The sequence below is a fragment of the Salmo salar genome, chromosome ssa12 (assembly GCF_905237065.1).
Source record: "Salmo salar chromosome ssa12, Ssal_v3.1, whole genome shotgun sequence".
Lineage (NCBI taxonomy): Eukaryota > Metazoa > Chordata > Actinopteri > Salmoniformes > Salmonidae > Salmo > Salmo salar.
The window spans coordinates 9,639,722-9,666,000 of record NC_059453.1 but is presented as its reverse complement, the minus strand read 5'-3'; the positions used below and the strand labels follow the sequence as shown (position 1 = coordinate 9,666,000).

Below are 26,279 nucleotides of genomic sequence, written 5' to 3'. Positions count from 1 at the left end.
TGGCCATATACCACACCCCCTCGGGCTTTATTGCTTTAATATACCAAGGCTGTCAGCCAATCAGCATTGAGATTATATTCTTGTTTGTGGATGAATGTACTTCTCCCAGATGCATTTGATGATGTTTTTATAATGAAAACCATTCAAAACTCCTACGAAGGTGAATAGACTACAAGGCTACTTCCTGGAAAACGACAGATCACTTTCATACCGTATACACAAGGCTAGCATTGGAAGGGCGAGAAGTGTGGGGGATGATCAAGAGGATGAGTGGGGTCAGAAGGGATAGGATCCCGTGTTGACGAGTGGGAGGATATGGCAGTAACAGATGAGGAAGCGGAGACGATGGCTAAAGCGTTTCTCCTCTGTCAGAAGGAGAGAGAGAACGAGAGGGGAGCACCCTACTATGGCAGAGATGAAGAGGGCAATAGGCAAGGCTGGGTTCATTTTTTTGTACCTTTTATTTTTGACAGGGAGTCGAAGCTGAGACCAAGGTATCTTTCCCAGATGAGCCCTGGATAGCACCACAATACACATCAACACAGCTACACATTTCAAATACACGTTGTTATACACAACAATACATGAAAAGCAAAACGCAAATCATAAAAAACAGCCAGTCTTCAGTAACAAGGTCACCTAGCAACCGTCTGAAATACCTTCGAGGCATTAGGAGAGGCATCAGACAAGCCAGTTGTCTCTTGGGTCAACTTCACCTGAGCAGGATGAGCTGTGCTATGTCCTGTTGGCCCGTTTCCGTGACGAGGCGCTGGATAATGTCATGGAGTCCGTACTGGAACGAGGGAGTAGTGGTGCCAATCCAGAAGCCAGGGGAGCAGCCAACGAGGGCATCAAGCTATCGGCCAGTAGCCCTAATCATCGTGTTTAAGGTAGATTACAGAGAGGCAAACCAACTTTCTGGAGAGTTGGGGGGTTAGTATAGCCACAGAATTGAAGGGGAACTACGGGTCCCAGTGGTCTGCCTAGAAGCAGAGGTCAGGAAGGCCCAGGTGAAGAAGGGGAAGGTTGTGGCTGTCTTTGTTTGATGTGGAGATGGCGTGTGATATGGTCTGAAAGGAGGGGTTGCTAATCAAGCTTGATCTGTTGTAGCTAGAAGGAAGAACGTACAAGTGGATAAAGGTCAGGGTGGGGAAGTCTCTCTCGAGCAGCTACATAGTGGATAAAGGTCGGGGTGGGGAAGTCTCTATCGAGCAGCTACATAGTGGATAAAGGTCAGGGTGGGGAAGTCTCTATCGAGCAGCTACATAGTGGATAAAGGTCAGGGTCGGGAAGTCTCTATCGAGCAGCTACATAGTGGATAAAGGTCAGGGTGGGGAAGTCTATCGAGCAGCTACATAGTGGATAAAGGTCAGGGTGGGGAAGTCTCTATCGAGCAGCTACATAGTGGATAAAGGTCAGGGTGGGGAAGTCTAACGAGCAGCTACATAGTGGATAAAGGTCAGGGTGGGGAAGTCTAACGAGCAGCTACATAGTGGATAAAGGTCAGGGTGGGGAAGTCTATCGAGCAGCTACATAGTGGATAAAGGTCAGGGTGGGGAAGTCTCTATCGAGCAGCTACATAGTGGATAAAGGTCAGGGTGGGGAAGTCTCTATCGAGCAGCTACATAGTGGATAAAGGTCAGGGTGGGGAAGTCTCTATCGAGCAGCTACATAGTGGATAAAGGTCAGGGTGGGGAAGTCTCTATCGAGCAGCTACATAGTGGATAAAGGTCAGGGTGGGGAAGTCTAACGAGCAGCTACATAGTGGATAAAGGTCAGGGTGGGGAAGTCTCTATCGAGCAGCTACATAGTGGATAAAGGTCAGGGTGGGGAAGTCTCTATCGAGCAGCTACATAGTGGATAAAGGTCAGGGTGGGGAAGTCTCTATCGAGCAGCTACATAGTGGATAAAGGTCAGGTTGGGGAAGTCTCTATCGAGCAGCTACATAGTGGATAAAGGTCAGGGTGGGGAAGTCTAACGAGCAGCTACATAGTGGATAAAGGTCAGGGTGGGGAAGTCTAACGAGCAGCTACATAGTGGATAAAGGTCAGGGTGGGGAAGTCTAACGAGCAGCTACATAGTGGATAAAGGTCAGGGTGGGGAAGTCTCTATCGAGCAGCTACATAGTGGATAAAGGTCAGGGTGGGGAAGTCTCTATCGAGCAGCTACATAGTGGATAAAGGTCAGGGTGGGGAAGTCTCTATCGAGCAGCTACATAGTGGATAAAGGTCAGGGTGGGGAAGTCTCTATCGAGCAGCTACATAGTGGATAAAGGTCAGGGTGGGGAAGTCTAACGAGCAGCTACATAGTGGATAAAGGTCAGGGTGGGGAAGTCTCTATCGAGCAGCTACATAGTGGATAAAGGTCAGGGTGGGGAAGTCTCTCGAGCAGCTACATAGTGGATAAAGGTCAGGGTGGGGAAGTCTCTATCGAGCAGCTACATAGTGGATAAAGGTCAGGGTGGGGAAGTCTCTATCGAGCAGCTACATAGTGGATAAAGGTCAGGGTGGGGAAGTCTCTATCGAGCAGCTACATAGTGGATAAAGGTCAGGGTGGGGAAGTCTCTCGAGCAGCTACATAGTGGATAAAGGTCAGGGTGGGGAAGTCTCTATCGAGCAGCTACATAGTGGATAAAGGTCAGGGTGGGGAAGTCTCTATCGAGCAGCTACATAGTGGATAAAGATCAGGGTGGGGAAGTCTCTATCGAGCAGCTACATAGTGGATAAAGGTCAGGGTGGGGAAGTCTCTATCGAGCAGCTACATAGTGGATAAAGGTCAGGGTGGGGAAGTCTCTATCGAGCAGCTACATAGTGGATAAAGGTCAGGGTGGGGAAGTCTAACGAGCAGCTACATAGTGGATAAAGGTCAGGGTGGGGAAGTCTCTAACGAGCAGCTACATAGTGGATAAAGGTCAGGGTGGGGAAGTCTCTATCGAGCAGCTACATAGTGGATAAAGGTCAGGGTGGGGAAGTCTCTATCGAGCAGCTACATAGTGGATAAAGGTCAGGGTGGGGAAGTCTCTATCGAGCAGCTACATAGTGGATAAAGGTCAGGGTGGGGAAGTCTCTATCGAGCAGCTACATAGTGGATAAAGGTCAGGTTGGGGAAGTCTCTATCGAGCAGCTACATAGTGGATAAAGGTCAGGGGAAGTCTCTCTCGAGCAGCTACATAGTGGATAAAGGTCAGGTTGGGGAAGTCTCTATCGAGCAGCTACATAGTGGATAAAGGTCAGGGTGGGGAAGTCTAACGAGCAGCTACATAGTGGATAAAGGTCAGGGTGGGGAAGTCTATCGAGCAGCTACATAGTGGATAAAGGTCAGGGTGGGGAAGTCTCTATCGAGCAGCTACATAGTGGATAAAGGTCAGGGTGGGGAAGTCTAACGAGCAGCTACATAGTGGATAAAGGTCAGGGTGGGGAAGTCTAACGAGCAGCTACATAGTGGATAAAGGTCAGGGTGGGGAAGTCTCTAACGAGCAGCTACATAGTGGATAAAGGTCAGGGTGGGGAAGTCTAACGAGCAGCTACATAGTGGATAAAGGTCAGGGTGGGGAAGTCTAACGAGCAGCTACATAGTGGATAAAGGTCAGGGTGGGGAAGTCTCTATCGAGCAGCTACATAGTGGATAAAGGTCAGGGTGGGGAAGTCTCTATCGAGCAGCTACATAGTGGATAAAGGTCAGGGTGGGGAAGTCTCTATCGAGCAGCTACATAGTGGATAAAGGTCAGGGTGGGGAAGTCTAACGAGCAGCTACATAGTGGATAAAGGTCAGGGTGGGGAAGTCTAACGAGCAGCTACATAGTGGATAAAGGTCAGGGTGGGGAAGTCTCTCTCGAGCAGCTACATAGTGGATAAAGGTCAGGGTGGGGAAGTCTCTATCGAGCAGCTACATAGTGGATAAAGGTCAGGGTGGGGAAGTCTAACGAGCAGCTACATAGTGGATAAAGGTCAGGGTGGGGAAGTCTAACGAGCAGCTACATAGTGGATAAAGGTCAGGGTGGGGAAGTCTAACGAGCAGCTACATAGTGGATAAAGGTCAGGGTGGGGAAGTCTAACGAGCAGCTACATAGTGGATAAAGGTCAGGGTGGGGAAGTCTAACGAGCAGCTACATAGTGGATAAAGGTCAGGGTGGGGAAGTCTCTATCGAGCAGCTACATAGTGGATAAAGGTCAGGGTGGGGAAGTCTCTATCGAGCAGCTACATAGTGGATAAAGGTCAGGGGGGGGAAGTCTAACGAGCAGCTACATAGTGGATAAAGGTCAGGGTGGGGAAGTCTAACGAGCAGCTACATAGTGGATAAAGGTCAGGGTGGGGAAGTCTCTATCGAGCAGCTACATAGTGGATAAAGGTCAGGGTGGGGGAAGTCTCTATCGAGCAGCTACATAGTGGATAAAGGTCAGGGTGGGGAAGTCTAACGAGCAGCTACATAGTGGATAAAGGTCAGGGTGGGGAAGTCTAACGAGCAGCTACATAGTGGATAAAGGTCAGGGTGGGGAAGTCTCTATCGAGCAGCTACATAGTGGATAAAGGTCAGGGTGGGGAAGTCTCTCGAGCAGCTACATAGTGGATAAAGGTCAGGGTGGGGGAAGTCTAACGAGCAGCTACATAGTGGATAAAGGTCAGGGTGGGGAAGTCTCTATCGAGCAGCTACATAGTGGATAAAGGTCAGGGTGGGGAAGTCTCTATCGAGCAGCTACATAGTGGATAAAGGTCAGGGTGGGGAAGTCTCTATCGAGCAGCTACATAGTGGATAAAGGTCAGGGTGGGGAAGTCTAACGAGCAGCTACATAGTGGATAAAGGTCAGGGTGGGGAAGTCTCTATCGAGCAGCTACATAGTGGATAAAGGTCAGGGTGGGGAAGTCTCTATCGAGCAGCTACATAGTGGATAAAGGTCAGGGTGGGGGAAGTCTCTATCGAGCAGCTACATAGTGGATAAAGGTCAGGGTGGGGAAGTCTCTATCGAGCAGCTACATAGTGGATAAAGGTCAGGGTGGGGAAGTCTCTATCGAGCAGCTACATAGTGGATAAAGGTCAGGGTGGGGAAGTCTCTATCGAGCAGCTACATAGTGGATAAAGGTCAGGGTGGGGAAGTCTCTATCGAGCAGCTACATAGTGGATAAAGGTCAGGGTGGGGAAGTCTAACGAGCAGCTACATAGTGGATAAAGGTCAGGGTGGGGAAGTCTCTAACGAGCAGCTACATAGTGGATATAGGTCAGGGTGGGGAAGTCTCTATCGAGCAGCTACATAGTGGATAAAGGTCAGGGTGGGGAAGTCTCTATCGAGCAGCTACATAGTGGATAAAGGTCAGGGTGGGGAAGTCTCTATCGAGCAGCTACATAGTGGATAAAGGTCAGGGTGGGGAAGTCTCTATCGAGCAGCTACATAGTGGATAAAGGTCAGGTTGGGGAAGTCTCTATCGAGCAGCTACATAGTGGATAAAGGTCAGGGAAGTCTCTCTCGAGCAGCTACATAGTGGATAAAGGTCAGGTTGGGGAAGTCTCTATCGAGCAGCTACATAGTGGATAAAGGTCAGGGTGGGGAAGTCTAACGAGCAGCTACATAGTGGATAAAGGTCAGGGTGGGGAAGTCTATCGAGCAGCTACATAGTGGATAAAGGTCAGGGTGGGGAAGTCTCTATCGAGCAGCTACATAGTGGATAAAGGTCAGGGTGGGGAAGTCTAACGAGCAGCTACATAGTGGATAAAGGTCAGGGTGGGGAAGTCTAACGAGCAGCTACATAGTGGATAAAGGTCAGGGTGGGGAAGTCTCTAACGAGCAGCTACATAGTGGATAAAGGTCAGGGTGGGGAAGTCTAACGAGCAGCTACATAGTGGATAAAGGTCAGGGGTGGGGAAGTCTAACGAGCAGCTACATAGTGGATAAAGGTCAGGGAAGTCTCTATCGAGCAGCTACATAGTGGATAAAGGTCAGGGTGGGGAAGTCTCTATCGAGCAGCTACATAGTGGATAAAGGTCAGGGTGGGGAAGTCTCTATCGAGCAGCTACATAGTGGATAAAGGTCAGGGTGGGGAAGTCTAACGAGCAGCTACATAGTGGATAAAGGTCAGGGTGGGGAAGTCTAACGAGCAGCTACATAGTGGATAAAGGTCAGGGTGGGGAAGTCTCTCTCGAGCAGCTACATAGTGGATAAAGGTCAGGGTGGGGAAGTCTCTATCGAGCAGCTACATAGTGGATAAAGGTCAGGGTGGGGAAGTCTAACGAGCAGCTACATAGTGGATAAAGGTCAGGGTGGGGAAGTCTAACGAGCAGCTACATAGTGGATAAAGGTCAGGGTGGGGAAGTCTAACGAGCAGCTACATAGTGGATAAAGGTCAGGGTGGGGAAGTCTAACGAGCAGCTACATAGTGGATAAAGGTCAGGGTGGGGAAGTCTAACGAGCAGCTACATAGTGGATAAAGGTCAGGGTGGGGAAGTCTCTATCGAGCAGCTACATAGTGGATAAAGGTCAGGGTGGGGAAGTCTCTATCGAGCAGCTACATAGTGGATAAAGGTCAGGGTGGGGAAGTCTAACGAGTAGCTACATAGTGGATAAAGGTCAGGGTGGGGAAGTCTCTCGAGCAGCTACATAGTGGATAAAGGTCAGGGTGGGGAAGTCTCTATCGAGCAGCTACATAGTGGATAAAGGTCAGGGTGGGGAAGTCTCTATCGAGCAGCTACATAGTGGATAAAGGTCAGGGTGGGGAAGTCTAACGAGCAGCTACATAGTGGATAAAGGTCAGGGTGGGGAAGTCTCTCGAGCAGCTACATAGTGGATAAAGGTCAGGGTGGGGAAGTCTCTATCGAGCAGCTACATAGTGGATAAAGGTCAGGGTGGGGAAGTCTCTATCGAGCAGCTACATAGTGGATAAAGGTCAGGGTGGGGAAGTCTAACGAGCAGCTACATAGTGGATAAAGGTCAGGGTGGGGAAGTCTCTATCGAGCAGCTACATAGTGGATAAAGGTCAGGGTGGGGAAGTCTCTATCGAGCAGCTACATAGTGGATAAAGGTCAGGGTGGGGAAGTCTCTATCGAGCAGCTACATAGTGGATAAAGGTCAGGGTGGGGAAGTCTAACGAGCAGCTACATAGTGGATAAAGGTCAGGGTGGGGAAGTCTAACGAGCAGCTACATAGTGGATAAAGGTCAGGGTGGGGAAGTCTCTATCGAGCAGCTACATAGTGGATAAAGGTCAGGGTGGGGAAGTCTCTCGAGCAGTTACATAGTGGATAAAGGTCAGGGTGGGGAAGTCTAACGAGCAGCTACATAGTGGATAAAGGTCAGGGTGGGGAGGTCTCTATCGAGCAGCTACATAGTGGATAAAGGTCAGGGTGGGGAAGTCTCTATCGAGCAGCTACATAGTGGATAAAGGTCAGGGTGGGGAAGTCTCTATCGAGCAGCTACATAGTGGATAAAGGTCAGGGTGGGGAAGTCTAACGAGCAGCTACATAGTGGATAAAGTTCAGGGTGGGGAAGTCTCTATCGAGCAGCTACATAGTGGATAAAGGTCAGGGTGGGGAAGTCTCTATCGAGCAGCTACATAGTGGATAAAGGTCAGGGTGGGGAAGTCTCTATCGAGCAGCTACATAGTGGATAAAGGTCAGGGTGGGGAAGTCTAACGAGCAGCTACATAGTGGATAAAGGTCAGGGTGGGGAAGTCTCTATCGAGCAGCTACATAGTGGATAAAGGTCAGGGTGGGGAAGTCTCTATCGAGCAGCTACATAGTGGATAAAGGTCAGGGTGGGGAAGTCTCTATCGAGCAGCTACATAGTGGATAAAGGTCAGGTTGGGGAAGTCTCTATCGAGCAGCTACATAGTGGATAAAGGTCAGGGTGGGGAAGTCTAACGAGCAGCTACATAGTGGATAAAGGTCAGGGTGGGGAAGTCTAACGAGCAGCTACATAGTGGATAAAGGTCAGGGTGGGGAAGTCTAACGAGCAGCTACATAGTGGATAAAGGTCAGGGTGGGGAAGTCTCTATCGAGCAGCTACATAGTGGATAAAGGTCAGGGTGGGGAAGTCTCTGTCGAGCAGCTACATAGTGGATAAAGGTCAGGGTGGGGAAGTCTCTATCGAGCAGCTACATAGTGGATAAAGGTCAGGGTGGGGAAGTCTCTATCGAGCAGCTACATAGTGGATAAAGGTCAGGGTGGGGAAGTCTAACGAGCAGCTACATAGTGGATAAAGGTCAGGGTGGGGAAGTCTCTATCGAGCAGCTACATAGTGGATAAAGGTCAGGGTGGGGAAGTCTCTCGAGCAGCTACATAGTGGATAAAGGTCAGGGTGGGGAAGTCTCTATCGAGCAGCTACATAGTGGATAAAGGTCAGGGTGGGGAAGTCTCTATCGAGCAGCTACATAGTGGATAAAGGTCAGGGTGGGGAAGTCTCTATCGAGCAGCTACATAGTGGATAAAGGTCAGGGTGGGGAAGTCTCTCGAGCAGCTACATAGTGGATAAAGGTCAGGGTGGGGAAGTCTCTATCGAGCAGCTACATAGTGGATAAAGGTCAGGGTGGGGAAGTCTCTATCGAGCAGCTACATAGTGGATAAAGATCAGGGTGGGGAAGTCTCTATCGAGCAGCTACATAGTGGATAAAGGTCAGGGTGGGGAAGTCTCTATCGAGCAGCTACATAGTGGATAAAGGTCAGGGTGGGGAAGTCTCTATCGAGCAGCTACATAGTGGATAAAGGTCAGGGTGGGGAAGTCTAACGAGCAGCTACATAGTGGATAAAGGTCAGGGTGGGGAAGTCTCTAACGAGCAGCTACATAGTGGATAAAGGTCAGGGTGGGGAAGTCTCTATCGAGCAGCTACATAGTGGATAAAGGTCAGGGTGGGGAAGTCTCTATCGAGCAGCTACATAGTGGATAAAGGTCAGGGTGGGGAAGTCTCTATCGAGCAGCTACATAGTGGATAAAGGTCAGGGTGGGGAAGTCTCTATCGAGCAGCTACATAGTGGATAAAGGTCAGGTTGGGGAAGTCTCTATCGAGCAGCTACATAGTGGATAAAGGTCAGGGGAAGTCTCTCTCGAGCAGCTACATAGTGGATAAAGGTCAGGTTGGGGAAGTCTCTATCGAGCAGCTACATAGTGGATAAAGGTCAGGGTGGGGAAGTCTAACGAGCAGCTACATAGTGGATAAAGGTCAGGGTGGGGAAGTCTATCGAGCAGCTACATAGTGGATAAAGGTCAGGGTGGGGAAGTCTCTATCGAGCAGCTACATAGTGGATAAAGGTCAGGGTGGGGAAGTCTAACGAGCAGCTACATAGTGGATAAAGGTCAGGGTGGGGAAGTCTAACGAGCAGCTACATAGTGGATAAAGGTCAGGGTGGGGAAGTCTCTAACGAGCAGCTACATAGTGGATAAAGGTCAGGGTGGGGAAGTCTAACGAGCAGCTACATAGTGGATAAAGGTCAGGGTGGGGAAGTCTAACGAGCAGCTACATAGTGGATAAAGGTCAGGGTGGGGAAGTCTCTATCGAGCAGCTACATAGTGGATAAAGGTCAGGGTGGGGAAGTCTCTATCGAGCAGCTACATAGTGGATAAAGGTCAGGGTGGGGAAGTCTCTATCGAGCAGCTACATAGTGGATAAAGGTCAGGGTGGGGAAGTCTAACGAGCAGCTACATAGTGGATAAAGGTCAGGGTGGGGAAGTCTAACGAGCAGCTACATAGTGGATAAAGGTCAGGGTGGGGAAGTCTCTCTCGAGCAGCTACATAGTGGATAAAGGTCAGGGTGGGGAAGTCTCTATCGAGCAGCTACATAGTGGATAAAGGTCAGGGTGGGGAAGTCTAACGAGCAGCTACATAGTGGATAAAGGTCAGGGTGGGGAAGTCTAACGAGCAGCTACATAGTGGATAAAGGTCAGGGTGGGGGAAGTCTAACGAGCAGCTACATAGTGGATAAAGGTCAGGGTGGGGAAGTCTAACGAGCAGCTACATAGTGGATAAAGGTCAGGGTGGGGAAGTCTAACGAGCAGCTACATAGTGGATAAAGGTCAGGGTGGGGAAGTCTCTATCGAGCAGCTACATAGTGGATAAAGGTCAGGGTGGGGAAGTCTCTATCGAGCAGCTACATAGTGGATAAAGGTCAGGGTGGGGAAGTCTAACGAGCAGCTACATAGTGGATAAAGGTCAGGGTGGGGAAGTCTAACGAGCAGCTACATAGTGGATAAAGGTCAGGGTGGGGAAGTCTCTATCGAGCAGCTACATAGTGGATAAAGGTCAGGGTGGGGAAGTCTCTATCGAGCAGCTACATAGTGGATAAAGGTCAGGGTGGGGAAGTCTAACGAGCAGCTACATAGTGGATAAAGGTCAGGGTGGGGAAGTCTAACGAGCAGCTACATAGTGGATAAAGGTCAGGGTGGGGAAGTCTCTATCGAGCAGCTACATAGTGGATAAAGGTCAGGGTGGGGAAGTCTCTCGAGCAGCTACATAGTGGATAAAGGTCAGGGTGGGGAAGTCTAACGAGCAGCTACATAGTGGATAAAGGTCAGGGTGGGGAAGTCTCTATCGAGCAGCTACATAGTGGATAAAGGTCAGGGTGGGGAAGTCTCTATCGAGCAGCTACATAGTGGATAAAGGTCAGGGTGGGGAAGTCTCTATCGAGCAGCTACATAGTGGATAAAGGTCAGGGTGGGGAAGTCTAACGAGCAGCTACATAGTGGATAAAGGTCAGGGTGGGGAAGTCTCTATCGAGCAGCTACATAGTGGATAAAGGTCAGGGTGGGGAAGTCTCTATCGAGCAGCTACATAGTGGATAAAGGTCAGGGTGGGGAAGTCTCTATCGAGCAGCTACATAGTGGATAAAGGTCAGGGTGGGGAAGTCTCTATCGAGCAGCTACATAGTGGATAAAGGTCAGGGTGGGGAAGTCTCTATCGAGCAGCTACATAGTGGATAAAGGTCAGGGTGGGGAAGTCTCTATCGAGCAGCTACATAGTGGATAAAGGTCAGGGTGGGGAAGTCTCTATCGAGCAGCTACATAGTGGATAAAGGTCAGGGTGGGGAAGTCTAACGAGCAGCTACATAGTGGATAAAGGTCAGGGTGGGGAAGTCTCTATCGAGCAGCTACATAGTGGATATAGGTCAGGGTGGGGAAGTCTCTATCGAGCAGCTACATAGTGGATAAAGGTCAGGGTGGGGAAGTCTCTATCGAGCAGCTACATAGTGGATAAAGGTCAGGGTGGGGAAGTCTCTATCGAGCAGCTACATAGTGGATAAAGGTCAGGGTGGGGAAGTCTCTATCGAGCAGCTACATAGTGGATAAAGGTCAGGTTGGGGAAGTCTCTATCGAGCAGCTACATAGTGGATAAAGGTCAGGGAAGTCTCTCTCGAGCAGCTACATAGTGGATAAAGGTCAGGTTGGGGAAGTCTCTATCGAGCAGCTACATAGTGGATAAAGGTCAGGGTGGGGAAGTCTAACGAGCAGCTACATAGTGGATAAAGGTCAGGGTGGGGAAGTCTATCGAGCAGCTACATAGTGGATAAAGGTCAGGGTGGGGAAGTCTCTATCGAGCAGCTACATAGTGGATAAAGGTCAGGGTGGGGAAGTCTAACGAGCAGCTACATAGTGGATAAAGGTCAGGGTGGGGAAGTCTAACGAGCAGCTACATAGTGGATAAAGGTCAGGGGTGGGGAAGTCTCTAACGAGCAGCTACATAGTGGATAAAGGTCAGGGTGGGGAAGTCTAACGAGCAGCTACATAGTGGATAAAGGTCAGGGTGGGGAAGTCTAACGAGCAGCTACATAGTGGATAAAGGTCAGGGGAAGTCTCTATCGAGCAGCTACATAGTGGATAAAGGTCAGGGTGGGGAAGTCTCTATCGAGCAGCTACATAGTGGATAAAGGTCAGGGTGGGGAAGTCTCTATCGAGCAGCTACATAGTGGATAAAGGTCAGGGTGGGGAAGTCTAACGAGCAGCTACATAGTGGATAAAGGTCAGGGTGGGGAAGTCTAACGAGCAGCTACATAGTGGATAAAGGTCAGGGTGGGGAAGTCTCTCTCGAGCAGCTACATAGTGGATAAAGGTCAGGGTGGGGAAGTCTCTATCGAGCAGCTACATAGTGGATAAAGGTCAGGGTGGGGAAGTCTAACGAGCAGCTACATAGTGGATAAAGGTCAGGGTGGGGAAGTCTAACGAGCAGCTACATAGTGGATAAAGGTCAGGGTGGGGAAGTCTAACGAGCAGCTACATAGTGGATAAAGGTCAGGGTGGGGAAGTCTAACGAGCAGCTACATAGTGGATAAAGGTCAGGGTGGGGAAGTCTAACGAGCAGCTACATAGTGGATAAAGGTCAGGGTGGGGAAGTCTCTATCGAGCAGCTACATAGTGGATAAAGGTCAGGGTGGGGAAGTCTCTATCGAGCAGCTACATAGTGGATAAAGGTCAGGGTGGGGAAGTCTAACGAGCAGCTACATAGTGGATAAAGGTCAGGGTGGGGAAGTCTCTCGAGCAGCTACATAGTGGATAAAGGTCAGGGTGGGGAAGTCTCTATCGAGCAGCTACATAGTGGATAAAGGTCAGGGTGGGGAAGTCTCTATCGAGCAGCTACATAGTGGATAAAGGTCAGGGTGGGGAAGTCTAACGAGCAGCTACATAGTGGATAAAGGTCAGGGTGGGGAAGTCTCTCGAGCAGCTACATAGTGGATAAAGGTCAGGGTGGGGAAGTCTCTATCGAGCAGCTACATAGTGGATAAAGGTCAGGGTGGGGAAGTCTCTATCGAGCAGCTACATAGTGGATAAAGGTCAGGGTGGGGAAGTCTAACGAGCAGCTACATAGTGGATAAAGGTCAGGGTGGGGAAGTCTCTATCGAGCAGCTACATAGTGGATAAAGGTCAGGGTGGGGAAGTCTCTATCGAGCAGCTACATAGTGGATAAAGGTCAGGGTGGGGAAGTCTCTATCGAGCAGCTACATAGTGGATAAAGGTCAGGGTGGGGAAGTCTAACGAGCAGCTACATAGTGGATAAAGGTCAGGGTGGGGAAGTCTAACGAGCAGCTACATAGTGGATAAAGGTCAGGGTGGGGAAGTCTCTATCGAGCAGCTACATAGTGGATAAAGGTCAGGGTGGGGAAGTCTCTCGAGCAGTTACATAGTGGATAAAGGTCAGGGTGGGGAAGTCTAACGAGCAGCTACATAGTGGATAAAGGTCAGGGTGGGGAGGTCTCTATCGAGCAGCTACATAGTGGATAAAGGTCAGGGTGGGGAAGTCTCTATCGAGCAGCTACATAGTGGATAAAGGTCAGGGTGGGGAAGTCTCTATCGAGCAGCTACATAGTGGATAAAGGTCAGGGTGGGGAAGTCTAACGAGCAGCTACATAGTGGATAAAGTTCAGGGTGGGGAAGTCTCTATCGAGCAGCTACATAGTGGATAAAGGTCAGGGTGGGGAAGTCTCTATCGAGCAGCTACATAGTGGATAAAGGTCAGGGTGGGGAAGTCTCTATCGAGCAGCTACATAGTGGATAAAGGTCAGGGTGGGGAAGTCTAACGAGCAGCTACATAGTGGATAAAGGTCAGGGTGGGGAAGTCTCTATCGAGCAGCTACATAGTGGATAAAGGTCAGGGTGGGGAAGTCTCTATCGAGCAGCTACATAGTGGATAAAGGTCAGGGTGGGGAAGTCTCTATCGAGCAGCTACATAGTGGATAAAGGTCAGGGTGGGGAAGTCTCTATCGAGCAGCTACATAGTGGATAAAGGTCAGGGTGGGGAAGTCTCTATCGAGCAGCTACATAGTGGATAAAGGTCAGGGTGGGGAAGTCTAACGAGCAGCTACATAGTGGATAAAGGTCAGGGTGGGGAAGTCTAACGAGCAGCTACATAGTGGATAAAGGTCAGGGTGGGGAAGTCTCTATCGAGCAGCTACATAGTGGATAAAGGTCAGGGTGGGGAAGTCTCTATCGAGCAGCTACATAGTGGATAAAGGTCAGGGTGGGGAAGTCTCTATCGAGCAGCTACATAGTGGATAAAGGTCAGGGTGGGGAAGTCTCTATCGAGCAGCTACATAGTGGATAAAGGTCAGGGTGGGGAAGTCTATCGAGCAGCTACATAGTGGATAAAGGTCAGGGTGGGGAAGTCTCTATCGAGCAGCTACATAGTGGATAAAGGTCAGGGTGGGGAAGTCTCTCGAGCAGCTACATAGTGGATAAAGGTCAGGGTGGGGAAGTCTCTATCGAGCAGCTACATAGTGGATAAAGGTCAGGGTGGGGAAGTCTCTATCGAGCAGCTACATAGTGGATAAAGGTCAGGGTGGGGAAGTCTCTATCGAGCAGCTACATAGTGGATAAAGGTCAGGGTGGGGAAGTCTCATCGAGCAGCTACATAGTGGATAAAGGTCAGGGTGGGGAAGTCTCTATCGAGCAGCTACATAGTGGATAAAGGTCAGGGTGGGGAAGTCTCTATCGAGCAGCTACATAGTGGATAAAGGTCAGGGTGGGGAAGTCTCTGTCGAGCAGCTACATAGTGGATAAAGGTCAGGGTGGGGAAGTCTCTATCGAGCAGCTACATAGTGGATAAAGGTCAGGGTGGGGAAGTCTCTATCGAGCAGCTACATAGTGGATAAAGGTCAGGGTGGGGAAGTCTAACGAGCAGCTACATAGTGGATAAAGGTCAGGGTGGGGAAGTCTCTAACGAGCAGCTACATAGTGGATAAAGGTCAGGGTGGGGAAGTCTCTATCGAGCAGCTACATAGTGGATAAAGGTCAGGGTGGGGAAGTCTCTATCGAGCAGCTACATAGTGGATAAAGGTCAGGGTGGGGGAAGTCTCTATCGAGCAGCTACATAGTGGATAAAGGTCAGGGTGGGGAAGTCTCTATCGAGCAGCTACATAGTGGATAAAGGTCAGGTTGGGGAAGTCTCTATCGAGCAGCTACATAGTGGATAAAGGTCAGGGGAAGTCTCTATCGAGCAGCTACATAGTGGATAAAGGTCAGGGTGGGGAAGTCTCTATCGAGCAGCTACATAGTGGATAAAGGTCAGGGTGGGGAAGTCTATCGAGCAGCTACATAGTGGATAAAGGTCAGGGTGGGGAAGTCTATCGAGCAGCTACATAGTGGATAAAGGTCAGGGTGGGGGAAGTCTCTATCGAGCAGCTACATAGTGGATAAAGGTCAGGGTGGGGAAGTCTAACGAGCAGCTACATAGTGGATAAAGGTCAGGGTGGGGAAGTCTAACGAGCAGCTACATAGTGGATAAAGGTCAGGGTGGGGAAGTCTCTAACGAGCAGCTACATAGTGGATAAAGGTCAGGGTGGGGAAGTCTAACGAGCAGCCACATAGTGGATAAAGGTCAGGGTGGGGAAGTCTAACGAGCAGCTACATAGTGGATAAAGGTCAGGGTGGGGAAGTCTCTATCGAGCAGCTACATAGTGGATAAAGGTCAGGGTGGGGAAGTCTCTATCGAGCAGCTACATAGTGGATAAAGGTCAGGGTGGGGAAGTCTCTATCGAGCAGCTACATAGTGGATAAAGGTCAGGGTGGGGAAGTCTAACGAGCAGCTACATAGTGGATAAAGGTCAGGGTGGGGAAGTCTAACGAGCAGCTACATAGTGGATAAAGGTCAGGGTGGGGAAGTCTCTCTCGAGCAGCTACATAGTGGATAAAGGTCAGGGTGGGGAAGTCTCTATCGAGCAGCTACATAGTGGATAAAGGTCAGGGTGGGGAAGTCTAACGAGCAGCTACATAGTGGATAAAGGTCAGGGTGGGGAAGTCTAACGAGCAGCTACATAGTGGATAAAGGTCAGGGTGGGGAAGTCTAACGAGCAGCTACATAGTGGATAAAGGTCAGGGTGGGGAAGTCTAACGAGCAGCTACATAGTGGATAAAGGTCAGGGTGGGGAAGTCTAACGAGCAGCTACATAGTGGATAAAGGTCAGGGTGGGGAAGTCTCTATCGAGCAGCTACATAGTGGATAAAGGTCAGGGTGGGGAAGTCTCTATCGAGCAGCTACATAGTGGATAAAGGTCAGGGTGGGGAAGTCTAACGAGCAGCTACATAGTGGATAAAGGTCAGGGTGGGGAAGTCTAACGAGCAGCTACATAGTGGATAAAGGTCAGGGTGGGGAAGTCTCTATCGAGCAGCTACATAGTGGATAAAGGTCAGGGTGGGGAAGTCTCTATCGAGCAGCTACATAGTGGATAAAGGTCAGGGTGGGGAAGTCTAACGAGCAGCTACATAGTGGATAAAGGTCAGGGTGGGGAAGTCTAACGAGCAGCTACATAGTGGATAAAGGTCAGGGTGGGGAAGTCTCTATCGAGCAGCTACATAGTGGATAAAGGTCAGGGTGGGGAAGTCTCTCGAGCAGCTACATAGTGGATAAAGGTCAGGGTGGGGAAGTCTAACGAGCAGCTACATAGTGGATAAAGGTCAGGGTGGGGAAGTCTCTATCGAGCAGCTACATAGTGGATAAAGGTCAGGGTGGGGAAGTCTCTATCGAGCAGCTACATAGTGGATAAAGGTCAGGGTGGGGAAGTCTCTATCGAGCAGCTACATAGTGGATAAAGGTCAGGGTGGGGAAGTCTAACGAGCAGCTACATAGTGGATAAAGGTCAGGGTGGGGAAGTCTCTATCGAGCAGCTACATAGTGGATAAAGGTCAGGGTGGGGAAGTCTCTATCGAGCAGCTACATAGTGGATAAAGGTCAGGGTGGGGAAGTCTCTATCGAGCAGCTACATAGTGGATAAAGGTCAGGGTGGGGAAGTCTCTATCGAGCAGCTACATAGTGGATAAAGATCAGGGTGGGGAAGTCTCTATCGAGCAGCTACATAGTGGATAAAGGTCAGGGTGGGGAAGTCTCTATCGAGCAGCTACATAGTGGATAAAGGTCAGGGTGGGGAAGTCTCTATCGAGCAGCTACATAGTGGATAAAGGTCAGGGTGGGGAAGTCTAACGAGCAGCTACATAGTGGATAAAGGTCAGGGTGGGGAAGTCTCTAACGAGCAGCTACATAGTGGATATAGGTCAGGGTGGGGAAGTCTCTATCGAGCAGCTACATAGTGGATAAAGGTCAGGGTGGGGAAGTCTCTATCGAGCAGCTACATAGTGGATAAAGGTCAGGGTGGGGAAGTCTCTATCGAGCAGCTACATAGTGGATAAAGGTCAGGGTGGGGAAGTCTCTATCGAGCAGCTACATAGTGGATAAAGGTCAGGTTGGGGAAGTCTCTATCGAGCAGCTACATAGTGGATAAAGGTCAGGGAAGTCTCTCTCGAGCAGCTACATAGTGGATAAAGGTCAGGTTGGGGAAGTCTCTATCGAGCAGCTACATAGTGGATAAAGGTCAGGGTGGGGAAGTCTAACGAGCAGCTACATAGTGGATAAAGGTCAGGGTGGGGAAGTCTATCGAGCAGCTACATAGTGGATAAAGGTCAGGGTGGGGAAGTCTCTATCGAGCAGCTACATAGTGGATAAAGGTCAGGGTGGGGAAGTCTAACGAGCAGCTACATAGTGGATAAAGGTCAGGGTGGGGAAGTCTAACGAGCAGCTACATAGTGGATAAAGGTCAGGGTGGGGAAGTCTCTAACGAGCAGCTACATAGTGGATAAAGGTCAGGGTGGGGAAGTCTAACGAGCAGCTACATAGTGGATAAAGGTCAGGGTGGGGAAGTCTAACGAGCAGCTACATAGTGGATAAAGGTCAGGGAAGTCTCTATCGAGCAGCTACATAGTGGATAAAGGTCAGGGTGGGGAAGTCTCTATCGAGCAGCTACATAGTGGATAAAGGTCAGGGTGGGGAAGTCTCTATCGAGCAGCTACATAGTGGATAAAGGTCAGGGTGGGGAAGTCTAACGAGCAGCTACATAGTGGATAAAGGTCAGGGTGGGGAAGTCTAACGAGCAGCTACATAGTGGATAAAGGTCAGGGTGGGGAAGTCTCTCTCGAGCAGCTACATAGTGGATAAAGGTCAGGGTGGGGAAGTCTCTATCGAGCAGCTACATAGTGGATAAAGGTCAGGGTGGGGAAGTCTAACGAGCAGCTACATAGTGGATAAAGGTCAGGGTGGGGAAGTCTAACGAGCAGCTACATAGTGGATAAAGGTCAGGGTGGGGAAGTCTAACGAGCAGCTACATAGTGGATAAAGGTCAGGGTGGGGGAAGTCTAACGAGCAGCTACATAGTGGATAAAGGTCAGGGTGGGGAAGTCTAACGAGCAGCTACATAGTGGATAAAGGTCAGGGTGGGGAAGTCTCTATCGAGCAGCTACATAGTGGATAAAGGTCAGGGTGGGGAAGTCTCTATCGAGCAGCTACATAGTGGATAAAGGTCAGGGTGGGGAAGTCTAACGAGTAGCTACATAGTGGATAAAGGTCAGGGTGGGGAAGTCTCTCGAGCAGCTACATAGTGGATAAAGGTCAGGGTGGGGAAGTCTCTATCGAGCAGCTACATAGTGGATAAAGGTCAGGGTGGGGAAGTCTCTATCGAGCAGCTACATAGTGGATAAAGGTCAGGGTGGGGAAGTCTAACGAGCAGCTACATAGTGGATAAAGGTCAGGGTGGGGAAGTCTCTCGAGCAGCTACATAGTGGATAAAGGTCAGGGTGGGGAAGTCTCTATCGAGCAGCTACATAGTGGATAAAGGTCAGGGTGGGGAAGTCTCTATCGAGCAGCTACATAGTGGATAAAGGTCAGGGTGGGGAAGTCTAACGAGCAGCTACATAGTGGATAAAGGTCAGGGTGGGGAAGTCTCTATCGAGCAGCTACATAGTGGATAAAGGTCAGGGTGGGGAAGTCTCTATCGAGCAGCTACATAGTGGATAAAGGTCAGGGTGGGGAAGTCTCTATCGAGCAGCTACATAGTGGATAAAGGTCAGGGTGGGGAAGTCTAACGAGCAGCTACATAGTGGATAAAGGTCAGGGTGGGGAAGTCTAACGAGCAGCTACATAGTGGATAAAGGTCAGGGTGGGGAAGTCTCTATCGAGCAGCTACATAGTGGATAAAGGTCAGGGTGGGGAAGTCTCTCGAGCAGCTACATAGTGGATAAAGGTCAGGGTGGGGAAGTCTAACGAGCAGCTACATAGTGGATAAAGGTCAGGGTGGGGAGGTCTCTATCGAGCAGCTACATAGTGGATAAAGGTCAGGGTGGGGAAGTCTCTATCGAGCAGCTACATAGTGGATAAAGGTCAGGGTGGGGAAGTCTCTATCGAGCAGCTACATAGTGGATAAAGGTCAGGGTGGGGAAGTCTAACGAGCAGCTACATAGTGGATAAAGTTCAGGGTGGGGAAGTCTCTATCGAGCAGCTACATAGTGGATAAAGGTCAGGGTGGGGAAGTCTCTATCGAGCAGCTACATAGTGGATAAAGGTCAGGGTGGGGAAGTCTCTATCGAGCAGCTACATAGTGGATAAAGGTCGGGGTGGCCTGGACAAAACACATTGACACTAGGCTGGTTATACTATGCTGACCTGGACAGAACACATTGACACTATGCTGACCTGAACAAAACACATTGACACTATGCTGACCTGGACAAAACACATTGACACTATGCTGACCTGGACAAAACACACTAGACTGGTCTAGACAGAACACACTAGGCTGGTTATACTAGGCTGACCTGGACAGAACACATTGACACTATGCTGACCTGGACAAAACACATTGACACTATGCTGACCTGGTCAGAACACATTGACACTATGCTGACCTGGACAAAACCCATTGACACAATGCTGACCTGGACAAAACACATTGACACTATGCTGACCTGGACAAAACACATTGACACTGTGCTGACCTGGACAAAACACATTGACACTATGCTGACCTGGACAAAACACATTGACACTATGCTGACCTGGACAAAACACATTGACACTATGCTGACCTGGACAAAACACATTGACACTATGCTGACCTGGTCAGAACACATTGACACTATGCTGACCTGGACAAAACACATTGACACTATGCTGACCTGGACAAAACACATTGACACTATGCTGACCTGGACAGAACACATTGACACTATGCTGACCTGGACAAAACCCATTGACACTATGCTGACCTGGACAGAACACATTGACACTAGGCTGGTTATACTATGCTGACCTGGACAGAACACATTGACACTATGCTGACCTGGTCAGAACACATTGACACTATGCTGACCTGGACAAAACCCATTGACACAATGCTGACCTGGACAAAACACATTGACACTATGCTGACCTGGACAAAACACATTGACACTATGCTGACCTGGACAAAACACATTTGTATTTATTAGGGATCCCCATTAGTTCCTGCCAAGGCAGCAGCTACTCTTCCTGGACTCCGGTTAAATTAAGGCAGTCATACAATTTTTAAAACATGACAATAGATTCTCAACAGATTTCACAACACACTGTGTGCCCTCATTGACACTAGGCTGACCTAGACAGAACACACTAGACTGGTCTAGACAGAACACAATAGGCTGACCTAGACAGAACACACTAGGCTGACCTAGACAGAACACACTAGGCTGGTCTAGACAGAACACACTAGGCTAGTCTAGACAGAACACACTAGGCTGGTCTAGACAGAACACACTAGACAGGTCTAGACAGAACACACTAGACAGGTCTAGACAGAACACACTAGGCTGACCTAGACAGAACACACTAGGCTGGTCTAGACAGAACACACTAAGCTAGTCTAGACAGAACACACTAGGCTGGTCTAGACAGAACACACTAGACAGGTCTAGACAGAACACACTAGGCTGACCTAGACAGAACACACTAGGCTGACCTAGACAGAACACACTAGGCTGACCTAGACAGAACACACTAGGCTGACCTAGACAGAACACACTAGGCTGACCTAGACAGAACACACTAGGCTGACCTAGACAGAACACACTAGGCTGACCTAGACAGAACACACTAGGCTGGTCTAGACAGAACACACTAGGCTGGTCTAGACAGAACACACTAGGCTGGTCTAGACAGAACACACTAGGCTGACCTACATTGACACTAGGCTGCAGGAGTCTTGTCATTTATCCTATCAGGGTGGCAGGTAGCCTAGTGGTTAGAGCGTTGGACTAGTAACAGAAAGGTTGCAAGATCGAATCCCTGAGCTGACAAGGTAAAAAATCTGTCGTTCTGCCCCTGAACAAGGCAGTTAACCCACTGTTCCTAGGCCGTCATTGAAAATAAGAATTTGTTCTTAACTGACTTGCCTAATTAAATAAAGGTTAAATAAAAAATTCTACCTATACTGAACAAAAATATCAACGTAAAATGTTTGTCCCATCTTTCATGAGCTGAAATAAGATCTCTGAAATGTTCCATATGGTTATTTAGCACAAATTTGTTTACATTCCTGTTAGTGAGCATTTCTCATTTGCCAAGATAATCCATCCACCTGACAGGTGTGGCATATCAAGAAGCTGATTAAACAGCATGATCATTACACAGGTGCACCTTGTGCTGGGGACAATAAAAAGCCACTCTAAAATGTGCAGTTTTGTCACACTAGACAATGCTAGAGATGTCTCAAGTTTTGAGGCAGCGCGCAATTGGCATGCTGCCTGCAGGAATGTCCACCAGAGCTGTTGCCAGAGAATTGAACATTTCTCTACCATAATGTTGTTTTAGAGAATTTGGCAGTACATTCAGAACAACAGACCACTTGTAACCACGGCAGCCCAGGACCTTTCTTCACCTTTTGGATCGTCTGAGACCAGCCACCTGGACAGCTAATGAAACTGTGGGTTTGCACAACTGAATAATTTCTGCACAAACTGTCAGAAACCGTCTCATGAAAGCTCATCTGCGTGCTCGTCATCCTCACCAGGGTCTTGACCTGACTGCAGTTCGGCATCGTAACTGACTTCAGTGGGCAAATGCTCACCTTCGTTTTCCACTGGCACGCTAGAGAAGTGTACTCTTCATGAATGAATCCCGGTTTTAACTGTACTGGGAAGATGGCATATAATGTGTATGGCGTCATGTGGATCTGCCACCATCACCTAATGTTTCCGCATGATAATACACAGCCCCATGTCGCAAGAATCTGGACACAATTCCTGGAAGCTGAAAATGTCCGTCCATCCGTGGCCTGCATACTCACCAGACATGTCACCCATTGAGCATGTTTGGGATGCTCTGCATTGACATGTACGACAGAGTGTTCCAGTTCCTGCCGATATCCAGCAACTTCACACAGCCATTTGCTCTCTGGTAATGATCCTATGTGGCTAAGTCAAGCTCTCTGGTAATGATCCTCTGTGGCTAAGTCAAGCTCTCTGGTAATGATCCTCTGTGGCTAAGTCAAGCTCTCTGGTAATGATCCTCTGTGGCTAAGTCAAGCTCTCTGGTAATGATCCTCTGTAGCTAAGTCAAGCTCTCTGGTAAAGTATTTTGAATGATTTTACTTAGACAGGAGGAGTAATTATATAATTTTAACAGAAGATACATTTACTTTAGGGGAAGCCAGAATCCAAACTGCGTACCTGCCAATTGACCTATCTTATTAGCAAATGGCTGAAACCAGAGATCTGTAAATAATGACGAGATGCGAATCGTCGTCCCAAATGCGGGAACGCAGGCGACAAGTTTAGGTCTGCATATTATGCACATAGAAACGCATTGGGCTTATTCAGGACAGATTTTGGTGTGCGAGCCGTCTCTCTTCGCCTCTTCCTCCCTGCTGAAACTAGCCAGTGAAACAGCGCCCCTCTGTCTTACTATATGTAGCCCATGTATTTGATGCTGTCTGGCCAGAAAAAGTATCACATGCCACACTACTTGTGTCCAGACAGCATCAGATACAGGTCTATTTCTATGGGCACAAGCACTGTTCATGACACACACATTTTACACGCCTGTTGTTGGTGGAGAGGATTTTGCAGGTTTAAAGTGTATTTCCTGCAAATTCGACACATTTTGTCATCGGGGTGCAAAGAAAATGTTGCTGTTTTAAAGCAAATTTTCTTGCAATTCTATACATTTACCATGTCTAATATGTATTAATTTGAGTGACAAAAAAATGACAACAATATCTATGTGCTAAAAAACCAACTATCCCATGCTGACATGGGCTAGTTGATCTGGACATTGCTGACAGGTTATAAATAGTTTTCCAAGGTATGTAATGACTGACATGACAACAGGAACTGATGATGAACTACCCAATTTCTACATCGCACCTTGTGCGTTCTATAGTACATTTAAAGCCAGACCTTTCAAAAAATGATGCATTCGGAAAGTATTCATCAACAATCTACACATAATACCTCATAATGACAAAGCAAAAACAGGTTTTTTAATTTTTTTTGCAAATGTATTAAAATACAAAACTGAAATATCACATTTACATAAGAATTCAGACCCTTTACTCAGTACTTTTTTCGAAGCACCTTTGGTAGCGATTACAGCCTCAAGTCTTCTTGGGTATGACGCTACAAGCTTGGCACACCTGAATTTGGGGAGTTTCTCCCATTCTTCTCTGCAGATCCTCTCAAGTTCTGTCAGGTTGGATGGAGAGCATTGTGGCACAGCTATTTCCAGGTTTCTCCAGAGATGTTCAATCGGGTTCAAGTCCGGACTCTGGCTTGGTGGCCAGCTCTAGGAAGAGAGACCAATGGGTATACAGGTGAGATGTGCTTGAGTCCCAGCCCATGTGGAGGTGGAGGGGAATGAGGTAGTTGATGTGCTGGCTAAATGGGCCCTGAGGGGAGGTGGAAGTGGAGATTTCAATAAGCAATGCAGAGGCTTTAGGGACTGATATGGGCAGTAATGGTACAGAGATTGCAGGAGTAGTGGAATAGAGAAGCAGGGCAGCATCTATTCCAAGTACAGAGGAAGTCGGGGAGGATGGCAGGAAGAGATGGAAGTGAGGAGGCCATCCTTTACTTCAGGGTTTCCCTACTCGAGTTGAAACCCTGTTTTACCAGTCTTGGGGTGGGAAACGGCCGGTTGAATAAGTCATTACATCTGATAGGAAAACCAAATCACTTCAGAACATATTATTTGATATATTTGCGTTCATACATTTAATGTGCATGCTGCCACATACTTAACATTAGAATTATTCCCCAATACTGATGATGTTTCAGCTCAGCTCTGTCTCTGATTTGACTCAAACAGCGCTACAAGCAAGGCTGCCATTTTCTGCATGGTCAAAGCACCTCACCAGAGACGGAAGCAACCCCACAACCAATTTTTTTTCCTGGTCCATATATGGTTAATGAACTTCGCAGACTAGCTTTAGCTGCTAATGCATTGGTGTCTAAGGGAGAGCCAACCTGTTGAGCAGAACGGAACCGAATGTTTTGTTTCAATGGGAAACAGCCTGAGTGGGACATCATTTATCCACCATCTTTGACCTCACTGCCTGGGACTTGCCTGGGCACAAAGTGTAAAGAGTTAACTGGGTAGAACCTCGACAGATGTAGTATCCAATCTTTTGTTTTCTTTTTTAAGAGACACAGGGCTGGCAGATTTGATTTAGTTCTTCCGTTTCTCTGGCCCACACTCCAGTACAGTAGGTGGCGGTAATGCACCATTAACGGTGAATGCCGACCGCCGTTACATTCACCGAAGAAGAACAGAAGCCTGAGAGGACAACAACTTGTTTCTGGAAGGAGAGACGACGGCATGCTAGACAAGTTTTGAAAACCTACATCGAGGGAACGTGTATTATTATTTGTGAAAACCCCTCGCTTCCGAGTCAAACAGTCGAGGTAAGCAACTTTCGTGGTGTCGTTTGCTTTTCCTTGTTATCCAAGGGATTCAAACTAACGTTAACTAGCTACGCCAACAAACCAGCTAATGTTACTGTCCTTACAATTCCTTGTCCTAGCTTCACCATCATGTGCTATGTGGCAGATGACGTTAAATCAATAACACCTTTATTGTGGATACTTTGGTAAACGGCACGCAAGCTAAGTTAGAGGGATACTACTAGCTAGTTGTCTAGGTAACGTTATTACGTCCGCAGCCTAGTTTTTGTTAATTAAATCCCTGTAATACGATATCGTGGAGTTGAGTCAACTCCGCTAGTACCCTCAACCGAGGTGGCCAGCTAAATTAACCTTTGGCATTTACAGCAACGGTTGTGTTCGCTATCTACGGGTCGAAGTCTAGCAAGGCTATTCGGCACTGTCCAATTTATGAAGCTATGAATGCAATCTTATCTAACTATATGATACAGTCGGCTTACTAGAGATTTGTGTTCACAAGTCTTTACAATATCTGTAAACCAAACACTGGATTTGATATGCCGCTACCTGTGACGGGTTTCTGTAGTGTCCTCATCCTTCCACTTTGTCCTGGTCTCTGTGTAGATGGTGTCTTATAAGAGACTGAGTCCAGAGGATGTCCAGTTCTCCAACGCTGCTGCTTCAGAGGAGGCTCCTGTACAGGAGATGGAGGAGGTGAGAACTACCTAACACTCTTGTGGGATTCTGTCATGTATAATAATGTATTGTCATGTAGTACCTAGTCACATTTTACCCCAACCTACAGTACCAGTCAAAAGTTTGGACATACCGACTCATTCAATGGTTTTTCTTTATTTTTACTATTGTCTACATTGTAGGATAATAGTGAAGACATCAAAACTATGAAATAACACATGGAATCATGTAGTAACCAAAAAAGTGTTAAACAAATCAAAATATATTTGATGTTGAGATGTCTGTTACTTGAACTCTGTGAAGGATTTATTTGGCTGCAATCTGAGGTGCAGTTAAATCTAATGAACTTATCCTCTGCAGCAGAGGTAACGCTGGGTCTTCCTTTCCTGTGGTGGTCCTCATGAGAGCCAGTTTCATCATAGCACTTGATAGTTTTTGCGACTGCACCCGAAGAACCTTTTAAAGTTCTTGACATTCTCCGGATTGACTGACCTTCATGTCTTAAAGTAATGATGGACTGTTGTTTCTCCTTCCTTATTTGAGCTGTTCTTGCCGTAATATGGTATTTTACCAAATAGGGCTATCTTCTGTATACCCCCCCCGCCTTGTCACAACACAACTGATTGGCTCAAACGCATTAAGAAGGAAAGAAATTCCACAAATGTACTTTTAAGAAGGCACACCTGTTAATTGAAATGCATTCCAGGTAACTACCTCATGAAGCTGGTTGAGAGAATGCCAAGAGTGTGCAAAGCTGTCATCAAGGCAAAGGGTGGCTACTTTGAAGAATCTCAAATATATTTGGATTTGTTCAACACTTTTTTTTGTTCTTGCTTACTACATGATTCCATATGTGATATTTCATGGTTTTGATATCTTCACTATTATTCTACAATGTAGAAAATAGTAAAAATTTAAGAAAACTCTTGAATGAGTAGGTGTGTCCAAAC

The 26,279-nt window shown here is 48.1% G+C and overlaps 1 protein-coding gene across 2 annotated transcripts in view; it reads left to right on the top strand.

Moving 5' to 3' along the window:
- Positions 1-24,471: 24,471 nt before the first annotated feature.
- Positions 24,472-26,279, top strand: part of LOC106564132 (lysosomal alpha-glucosidase) — a 56,998-nt gene continuing 55,190 nt past the window's right edge. For both annotated transcript variants that reach the window (XR_006757855.1, XM_045690648.1), the window contains exons 1-2: positions 24,472-24,654; positions 25,258-25,347. Coding sequence is in view for 1 of the 2 variants with exons in the window: in XM_045690648.1 (XP_045546604.1) it covers positions 24,487-24,654; positions 25,258-25,347 (258 nt within the window). In the remaining variant the exon portion in view is untranslated. The remainder of the gene's footprint in view (positions 24,655-25,257; positions 25,348-26,279) is intronic.